The sequence below is a fragment of the Astyanax mexicanus genome, chromosome 7, assembly GCF_023375975.1.
Source record: "Astyanax mexicanus isolate ESR-SI-001 chromosome 7, AstMex3_surface, whole genome shotgun sequence".
Classification (NCBI taxonomy): Eukaryota; Metazoa; Chordata; class Actinopteri; order Characiformes; family Acestrorhamphidae; genus Astyanax; species Astyanax mexicanus.
In genome coordinates, this window is record NC_064414.1 from 44,183,902 (window position 1) to 44,194,267 (window position 10,366).

Sequence of the window (10,366 nt, forward strand, 5' to 3'; positions counted from 1 at the left end):
GAACCAGCAGATGGAGCTCACCACCTACTGTAAATTCTATTCTTTTAAAATATGAATTTTTGCCGGTTTAAGAGGGAAGGGAAGGCCTGTGATCTGCAGGTTTAATAAACTGTCTGAACACTGGGAGTGTTTGGCAGTAAAGTGCAGTATTGATTATCATCTGATTGATGTGTTTCTTGTACACTGAAATTCTGTTTGCCACTGAGGGCCTCTGGTTAGGCTTTTAAGTAACGCTTGATGTTGGAGCAGGAGCTGAACGAAATCAGACACGTTGGACCTTTTCTCAGGAAGTTCTATCCGTCATGAATATATCAGACTTTCCCTAAATCTGTGTGTGGTTTGCATGCATGAAGAAAGATGCTGGTAAATCACTTCCTCCTCATATCGTCATCAGATCAGACACCTGCAGGTGAGAGATGAGTAGCATCTACTTATTTTTCTATCTATCTGAACCATATCTGCAGTGTGCACCTGCTTCACTAGAAAGAATCAATTAACAGAGAATTAATAATTTGACTGATAAATACATCAAACACACATTACATACAAAAAAAATGGAAAATTACAACATTTTTAGGACACTGACATTTTTAAAAGTTCACAAGGTCCCATCATTTGTTTGATTGTTTTTTTGTCCAGAGGCCTTCTTCTCTTCAATTCTCTCACAATTTGCACATTTTGATTAAAAACAGAGGCACTTGTATAATAGGTGATCTATCAGTGTCAGGTGTCATTGTTTTCCATAACTATGGTTTTGCTATATATGATAAACCATTTTATTTTTTGTTCTTTTTTTGTATTATTGTATCAAATAAACCGTAAGCTATTGTTCTCATGTTTATTTCTATATTACTGTTCATTTTTTAAATTTTATCTCAGGTTTTGTTTAGCACATTCAATGAACAGATTTAAAAACAGCACTTTTAGTCAAGCTGATTAAATAATTGGAAAAGCAAGTTGCGTTCTTTAAAACTGAAGTGTGTCAAACTTGTGTGCATTTTCATGCTTTACAAGAATAATTTAAAACATTTTAAATCAAAGCTCTGGAGGCTTTGTATTGTTGTTTTTCTTTAATTTTCCTTCACATTGTTTTTGCACAGACAATTGTCGGTGAATAAGAGTTTTGGAAGGATACATCAGTTGCGTCTTTCAAATCGCTCCAGTTGTTGTATACATTTTGGCTATGCACAAAGTGTCCTTTAGTTTGGAGCAGCCTTTCATGACATAGCGGCCGAGAAATACACATGAGAGACGTGCAAATCAACTACTGCCTCTCTCAAAAATGCTGCCGATGCAGCGTCTTTGATACATAAGCTAACATATGCCTGTGCTGACAACATTACACTGGTATTGATTTGGGAAAAAAAGCACAATCTACCCAGCCAGAAAAAGCCTGGTGAATTGTGCTCTCTCGGACTCCGGCTGCTGATGGCAAGCAGCGTAATCCGGGGTCCCAACTGACAATCCCTAAATCATAGAGAGAGTACATTAGTTCACTGGTTTCTCTCATATTTGCATGAATTGCAGTACAACATGCAGCAGATGTGGAGGTATTATCGTTTTAAACAACCAGGAAATGAAAAATCCAACAGACATGGAGGATGCAATAGGTAATATGCAATAAAATTTTTAAAGTATGAGATTCCTGAAGTTAATCACGCTTTAAAGAAATGGCAATGGCATGAATTGTACACCTGTATATATGATAATTTAAACATAATTGTATATATAATTAGTAAATAATTGTACAGGCTATAATAACTGTATATGTCTGAATGGGGAATTCCCTAGAAATTTGACACATAAGAGAATTCCACCTACCATATTCTGATGCTCATCTTTACACCCACAGCCACAGCCACACACACCTTCACTCCACATGTTTTTCTTGCCCCTCCCCTCGAGGAAAAGAAGGCAGTAGGTGCATGACATAAAAGTGATCAAAGCAGCCAAAAACAGACGAAGCGAAAAGCAGAGATATACAGACTGGAAGAAAAGGAAGGAGAAGAAAAAGGAATAATTAAACCCAACATGCTGCAACGAAGGTAAGAGAATTATTTCTGTGTTTATACACAAACACACACACACACACACACACACACACACACACACTGCAGAAACCTAAGGTACAGAAATGATAAGAATACAGTAGTTCTTAAAGTAAAATCTTAAAAATTATACAGTATGCAAATTAGTAAAAGCAAAGAACAATACAATCAAACAAAAATCAATCAATAAATAAATGAATTAATAAAATAATACAAATAAATATATTGTGTGTATAATAAAGTGTCAGTTCATAAAAGTGTCACTTTTATACTTTATTTTTTATTCTATTTTCATATGTATCCTTATATCTTATCCTTCTTTTGTATTTTTTGTGTACTATGTAAACCTGCTGCTGGATGTCCAAAATTTCCCTTTGGGATCAATAAAGTATCTTTCTATAATCTATCTATTAATCTTCACTATACAAAGTATCACAGACAAAGTGTAAACATTCATTAAGAAGTATGTATAACATGTATGAGCTAATTAGTAGAAAAAAAAATAAAAAGGATGTTAAGTACTGTAAAGAACCGAGTACCTAAAGTGACTTATTTTACATTATGGGTCAGTTTCCCAGACAGAGATTAAGTCTAGTCCTATACTCATTTTTCTCTTAAATGAGAAATCTGCATTTTAAACGTGGACTCTGTACTCCAAAACTAGGCTTAGTCCCTGTTTGGGAATCTGCCCCTGTAATTAACAGAGCCTGATGGATGTTATTGAGTCTTGCAATAGAAATAAATCCTCACACTAATGCTTTCAGTGACATAAATTAAGCCTAGGACTAAACTGTAGTTCCGGATGGGTATTTAGTTTAGGCTTAGATTTAATCTGGGTGTCAACAGATGTCACCTCATAAGTAAGTTTAAAATATGAAACATTTAAAAACAAGTGTTCACAGTGTGAAAATGAATGTTAGCTCATGCTGTGTGTTTGTTTATGGTTTACTGGTTGAGTAGAGATGCCACATATCTCAAAATTCCTAATTTACTTAGATAGATAGATAGATAGATAGATAGATAGATAGATAGATAGATAGATAGATAGATAGATAGATAGATTAGATTAGATAGAATAGATACATGAATATATAAACACAAAAACTATACAAAGTTTTAAAGTAACCAGCCGTAGATATGAGGTATTGCAGTAACAGAATAAATTAAGTATAAGGAATAGCAGGTATCAGCAGATGCAACAAATACTAAACATAAACCTGTGCAAGTATTGTATTAGTTAAGTAAATAGTGTTGTGTCCAGGAGTGCAAATGTACAGGAAGTACCATAAAGTGACAAGTGTATAATCATCTTAATGATATGCAAACATTATCAAATTAGAGTTATTTAAAGCTGTATTGGTGTAGCGAACTTTATAAAATCTTAAATGTCCCAAATGGTAACTTTTTTCTAAATGTGTAGTTTATTCTACACATTTTCTAGTTGCTATTTTTCCCACTCTGTATGGCTTTATGTAGTAAAACATTCCCAACATTCCTTATCTTTAGTAAAGCCACAGGCTGAAACACTTCTTTAACCTTAAGTGTCAATGGGCGGGGCTAAACTGCTATACTGAGTGTATGAGTACATGCATGAGCTAGTTTTGATGACATCACAGAAACAATGACCACGGCTTAGTTTCCACACGATACATGGACTGCATGAACTATAGAGAGGCCAAGAATAATTCACAAGCTAGATCCAACTTATATAATAACAATTATTTTAATAATTGATTAAAATGTACTCAATTATTAATGTAGCATTTAGAAAACATATGAAGAAAAGGAAAAAGTAGAAGTCAATGTAACAAGATTTGATCATTTATATTTATCCACTCATTATATTATTATTTTGAACAACAGCTGCTGTGTACAAATAACATAAACTAAAAATAGACTAAAGTGGAGATACTGTACATTTTGTTTTTGTACAGCAATGATGAAGAGTTAAAAATATATAGGCTTCTAAAAAATGCCATTTAAATTAATTATAACTAAAAAATAAAACCTTACAGAGAGATTATTATTTGAGTCAATATTAAATCTCATTATTCAGTAATGTTTGCGGGAAAATTACTCCATTAAGGGTTTATAAAAACATCATCCACACAAATCAGTCCTCACTCCCACTCTGATTACAGTGATCTCACTGATGGGCGTGTGCTCATTGTTTTGTTCAGACAGTAGAAACATTCATAGACGTGAGACATTAAAGCATGATGTCACCCCTTCAGCCAGCGGAGGGCTTTAATTAATCAATCAGATTTAACACTTTAACGTTTACAGAGTTTAGGCTAATGCTCTGTGATGCATGTAGAGTGATTACTGTATATTTGAATCATGTTACACAGGTGTGTAAATATAGTGTTAGGACTTGCCTAAAGACTCTTACTGTGGTTGTGATGAGCTTGTCTGGCGGGGAAATTGAACCCCAGTCTGGTATGAAACAGTGATGTTGTTATCCACTACACTACTCTACAGTACACTAATTGTTTTGAGATTATTTGGAAATACTTTATTTTAAGGGTACTTACATCAATGAAGCTTTATAACACATATAAGCAACAAAAAATACAATATATAAAGCACTGCTTCAATATGTATAAATAGCTTATACAAATACTCAAATACAAAAAATGTAAAAAGTTTATTAAATAAATTAGACTCTTTTGGCATTACATGTATATATTTAAAACATCATATTTACATGTACATTAAATGTATTTAAATCAGTCCCTTCAACATTAACATTAACGACCCAATAATCTGGAAAACTAACATTATGTTTATTTTTATCCTACTCAAACTAAAAATCTAAAAGGCTATGATCTACACCTACTAAGGCATGAGACACTTACTCCATGTCCCACTACATCTGACTGGTGGTGTCTTTTAATGCAGTTTTATTTCTAATTATTTAGAATACAAGGAGGGTAAAGACTAGCACATGTCTCCTCCGATACATGTAAAGTGAGTCACCGCCTCTTTTCAAACAGCTGCTGATGCAGCATTACCAAGTAGCATCACAGCGCACTCGGAGGAAAGCGCAGCGACTCGGTTCCTATACATCAGCTCACAGACGCCTTGTGCTTATAGACATCACCCTAGGAGTGATAGGGAAATGAGTGCCATCTGCTTACCCAGAAAGAGCAAGGCCAATTGTGCTCTCTCAGGGCTCTGGCAGCTGATGGCAAGCTACATGACTGGGATTCAAACCAGCGATGTCCTGATAATAGTGGCAGTGCTTTAGACCACTGGACCACTCGGTGCACTACCAACTGGTATTGTTTTTTTAGTTTGCTGTCTGTTTCTCATCTGTAATTGGTGAATTACTATTACTATTACCTTTTACCTATTACTATTACCTATGCTGTGTGTAAAATTGACCAATAGACATTCAGGAAATCACTTAGGACACGCCCATCACATGAGAAACCTGTTAATCTTCATAGTGTATAATAGTTTACAGCTGCTGGAGTTTCTGCAGTGAATTTGGAAGTTAGCTGTAGAGCCTGAGGAGTTTGAATACATGTGGCAAAGAAAATATGAAAATAAAAACATTCAATACAGGATTATTTTTTGTGGGTTTAATCCTGTTTTAAATTGTACTTAGTTTAAAAATCTAAAATCTATAACATACCCTGGGTTGTTTAACACTTTTTTGATTATTCAATAATTCCATATGTTTTCCTTTATAGTTTATAGTTGACTTTGGTATTATGATCTACAATGCAGAAAATGTATAAAGTGTTACAGATTATTTAGTATGCAGTAACTGCTATGAAATGAATACTACAGCTTCACCCTGTCAGGGGCAGATATTTTCAGGAGCTTAACGTCTGGATTTTTTCACAATACAGAACAAAAGTTTACTTACGCAATTTTAACTCTCTCTGTTTTGTCTTCCAGGTGCTTGCAGTTTTGGAGCACAGAAATGAGTGACAGTTAACTTTCTGCTATTGTGGTTTTTCTCAGTCACTGATTCTCAGGTATGCCAAACAACACACATAATTATTGCTCTTTATGTAGCTCCCCCCCACCCCCTATTCTTTCACAAGTACACACACACACCTATTCACACACACACACACACACACTCATCTGTGCGTGCTGCTCTTGCCAAAGAGCTGGTATGTCAGAGGCAAGCACTGACTCGTTCCTGTCACTGAGAGAAGGATAACTGCGTAAAAAATCAACACACTGTTGAGCAGAAAATAAAAAAAATGATAAGATTAATAGCTTGCCATGACAAAAATATTGCCAAAATATTGTGGATTATCTAAAACCAAACAAATCTAGCAATATGATACATTTAAGTAGATGCTATAACTAGGCAACAATCTGGCAACCTTTCCTCTCACTCGCTGATTTTAAAATAACAGAAAAGCCTGAGGCGTGCAGTGATGATGTATGAGCAGTCAGTTCAGTCTAAACATACAGTCAGTTTTAGTGATGCAAATCCTTCTGAATCTGATAAACAGGCACTTGTACGTACTTGAACATACATCACCATATCTCAGAAGATTTTCATTAGAAACCGATTGTATGAGAAAACTGTTGTCAGGGTACAGTTAGGTTACGCAACAACCCTAAATTATTAAAGGCTGGGACAGAATGAAAAATTTAAACAGTTGTTATTTGTTTTTTTTTTATTACAGTATAATTGCAATATAATTTCAAGAAACAGTAGGAACAAAAAGTAAAATTATATTGTATTTATTATTTATTTATTATGACTTTAAAATGCACCTATTTCTGACACAGATGTGCAAATACACACATAGAGCTTGTATAGTCCATGTGGAGAGGTATTGCCAAAGAATAGGACTCTCTGGAGCAGATAAGCATGAACCCATTGACACCACGCCTAATGCCACTAATGCTTCAGTCACTGAATGAAATCAAATATTTACAGCAATGCTTAAAAAAATATTTAAAAAGTCTATATTTAGAAGAATATCTGTGGTCAAGCTTTATTAATCTAGTCTATTGTTGTATTGCACTGCTAAAACAGAATACAAGATGATGCTGAATTCTGTTTTTTTCTGTCATGATTTATAAGATTTCTACCACATTACATACACGTGTGAAGAAGTGTGTGATACTTTTATCCTCTTAGCCTTAGCTCCAGTGAAACAAAAGAAGAAAACTCCATCTAAATCCATTTAAAAATAAATTTATTGTGGCAACCACACTGTAAAAATAAAAAAGTTAAGAAAACTCAAAATATTAAGGCAACTTACTGCACTACATTTTTGAGTTTTGAGACCAACTCAGTCTTTTAAGTTTTGAAAAAAAAGAAAAACATGCAGTTGTGCCAACCAGAAATCTTTAGCCCAGATCATATGTATTAAAGACTTTAAATATTAAATCTCACCAACTTAAAAATTTAATTTGTGTCTTTTGATGGCCTGATTTAAATTCTACAAAATGTGTATTGCAAGTTCTGCTGACCATCCTTTAGGACCAACTAAAAAAATAAATTGCACCAATAAAATGTTTTACATGAATCAAAATCATTTAGTGGGTGCAACGCTATACTTTTGTTAATTCAACATAGCAACTGGGTATTAGGAATTTATGACTGTCACATATCCACCTTATTGTCAGTTATCTAAAACTATTGCAATTAATGCAAATGTAACCAGACTGACTTGGCAACACAGAATATAGTAACCTGCTCTTACGAACTTCAACACTGAGGCCAGGCAGTTACTATTATATAACAAATATGCAAATTCCAAGAGAAGGCAGCTTGTGGAGAATGCTTACACACTGATGGTGAATGAGAGGTAGAAGGACACGCCCAATATGCAAATAGTGTGATTAACATTGCTCCATAGACCCCAATCAAATAGAGGGTCAAACTGAGCATGTAGAATAGTTGGCATGGCCTCGACTAGGGTTAACTACAATAAGTAACTTTTGCCAACACAGAACAAGAAACTTAATAAAGTAAGTTGGGGTGATTAGTTTGCTATATTTTAGGGTACAATTCAATATTTCTCATTTAGCTTACTTACAAATCACATTAAGCAGAACAATGTTAAGTTTGTTTTTTACAGTGCACCAGTATTAAGTAATTCATTGGGTGAGTAATGAGTGTAATGAGTGAGTGTGAAATTGTTACTTATATATCATGAAGCTAGTTAGTAGTAATGTTGATTACCCTACTGGCTTTGTGCTCTGCAGTTTTATAGCTGTTTTTATTCACTGTGTGATTTTAAGAACTATAAGTGTGTAATAAAGAGCTTCTTAAAAAAAACATAATAGATTTTTCCACTCACATGCCAAATTATGCTAACTTGTAGAGAGTGCTAATTTGTGCTAAACCATGGATTAAATAAGTGTTTTTTTCTGGGGTTTTTTTTCAGCTATGTCCACAGCCATGACAACATCGACGCCTTCAAATTCCTCCCTCAGCTATGTGGCCACCAGTGAGCTCCACTGCCCCTTGCTGGAGAAGATGCTTAACCACTCCCTCAACAAAGACACGCATGTCAACCTGTTGGTGGTCAGTGTGCTGGGGCTGGTGTCCTGCTTGGGCATCCTGGAGAACGCTCTAGTCCTGTGGGTGCTGGGCTTTCGTCTGCGGCGGAAGACTGTGGCAGCTGTGTGGGTGATCAACCTGGCGCTCTCCGACTTTCTGGCAACCCTGACGCTGCCCCTCTTCACGTACTACTTCTCTGTGGGACATAGCTGGGAGCTGGGGCAGGCGCTCTGCTCGGCCGAGGCCTCCATCTTCTTTCTCAACATGTACGTCTCTGCCTTCCTGCTGGCAGCCATATCTCTGGACCGGTGCCTGTTGGTGGTGAAGCCTGTCTGGAGCCAGAACCAGCGTACGGTGGAGGCTGCCTGGAAGGTATGTCTTCTGGGCTGGCTGTGGGCAGGGTTCAACACTGTTCCGTACTTTCTGTTTCGTAATGTGACTGTTAAACGGGACAAAAGGAAGCTCTGCTACCATAACTTTGCCCTCTACTCCTCACCCGCCACACTGGAGTTTGACTGCAAGCTACGGCAGGCTGCGACTGCAGTGTCCAAGGCACTTCTGGCATTTTTGGTGCCTCTGGTTGTCATTGCCGTGAGTTACGGATACTTTTTCCAGCAGCTCAGGGCCCGAAGGCAGAGGCGGGAGAGCCGCCAGCTCAACATAATGGCTTACAGTAAAACAGACAGGTCATCAGCTGGTGCAGAAAGACTCTCCAAAGGCTTCACAAAGATGGTTGCTTCAGTGATCGCCACTTTTGCCCTCTGCTGGGCACCGTATCATTTCTTCTGCCTGCTCGAGGTGGCAGCTCAGTATTTTCCCAGTGAATCGTACCTCGTGAAATTGGTAGAGCAGGGGTTGCCTTTGTCTTCAGTCTTCGCCTTCCTGAACCCCGTGCTGAACCCCATCATCTACACCTTCAGCTGCCCACATTTCTGCACACGGATTCGCCAGAGCCTGGGGCTGCTCTTCGAGGGGCTGGTAGAGGAGGCAGGACCCTTAGTTTTGGCCACCAGCAGAATAATAAGGAGAGATCCCAATTCTCCAACGTCCCCCTCCTCACTCAGCTCCCCAACAACCCCCACCCTGCTGCGCCTCCCTCGCCTCTCACAGGGCTCTGTCAGCATCTTCAACTTTAAGAAATGCCCCACAGAGGAATCAGGGCAAAAAGTGTGACATATAGGACTAAACGGTGACCAGTGGACTATTTAAAGACCTGTTTATGCAGTTTGGCTTTCTGATCCTGTGAAATACTAGTGTGATAAGAATCCATACAAACTGTGCAACATAAAAAAAACTCTCTCTCTCTCTCTCTCTGACCTTTCTTTCTTTCTTTTCACTGTAATTTAGGTCACAGCATTACATTACAACTTTGAGAATATTAAATGTGTGGACAACAATGACCTGAAAGCTACCATTCACTCTGTACATAATACAGTGATTTTGTACTGTATCCAAGAATACATATTGAAGCACATAATATAAATAAAACCCATATATACACATTTTATATATAACCTGTCCTGTATTTGTTACCAGGTATCAGTGGAAATATTGCAGATAATACATAGATAGTATGCAGATTCTAAACTTGCCATGTCATGATTACATACAGCAAAATCATAGATTCTCGTGTATAAAACTTATATACAGGCTGAACAGAATAATAAGAACACAAAACACCCATCATAATAAAAATACAATAAAATTATCACATCATTTTCATAACATAAGAATAATAATGATAAAAATGAAAATAAAAGCATAATGGCATAATAAACAGACAACAAAAAGCAATGTATGTTTCATATCCATGCTGTGAAGTGTTACA

General features: G+C 36.6%; 1 protein-coding gene across 1 annotated transcript; it reads left to right on the plus strand.

Moving 5' to 3' along the window:
- Positions 1-1,899: 1,899 nt before the first annotated feature.
- Positions 1,900-10,052, plus strand: LOC103035576 (prostaglandin D2 receptor 2). The gene is made up of 3 exons (XM_007256064.4): positions 1,900-2,045; positions 5,958-6,037; positions 8,423-10,052. The coding sequence occupies exon 3, from the start codon at positions 8,425-8,427 to the stop codon at positions 9,709-9,711; it is 1,287 nt and encodes a 428-aa protein (XP_007256126.2). The 5' UTR covers positions 1,900-2,045; positions 5,958-6,037; positions 8,423-8,424; the 3' UTR covers positions 9,712-10,052.
- Positions 10,053-10,366: the final 314 nt, after the last annotated feature.

Bases quoted from the DNA above. Each gene is read 5' to 3' on its own strand.
- LOC103035576 (XM_007256064.4), top strand. From the start codon at position 8,425: ATGTCCACAGCCATGACAACATCGACGCCTTCAAATTCCTCCCTCAGC.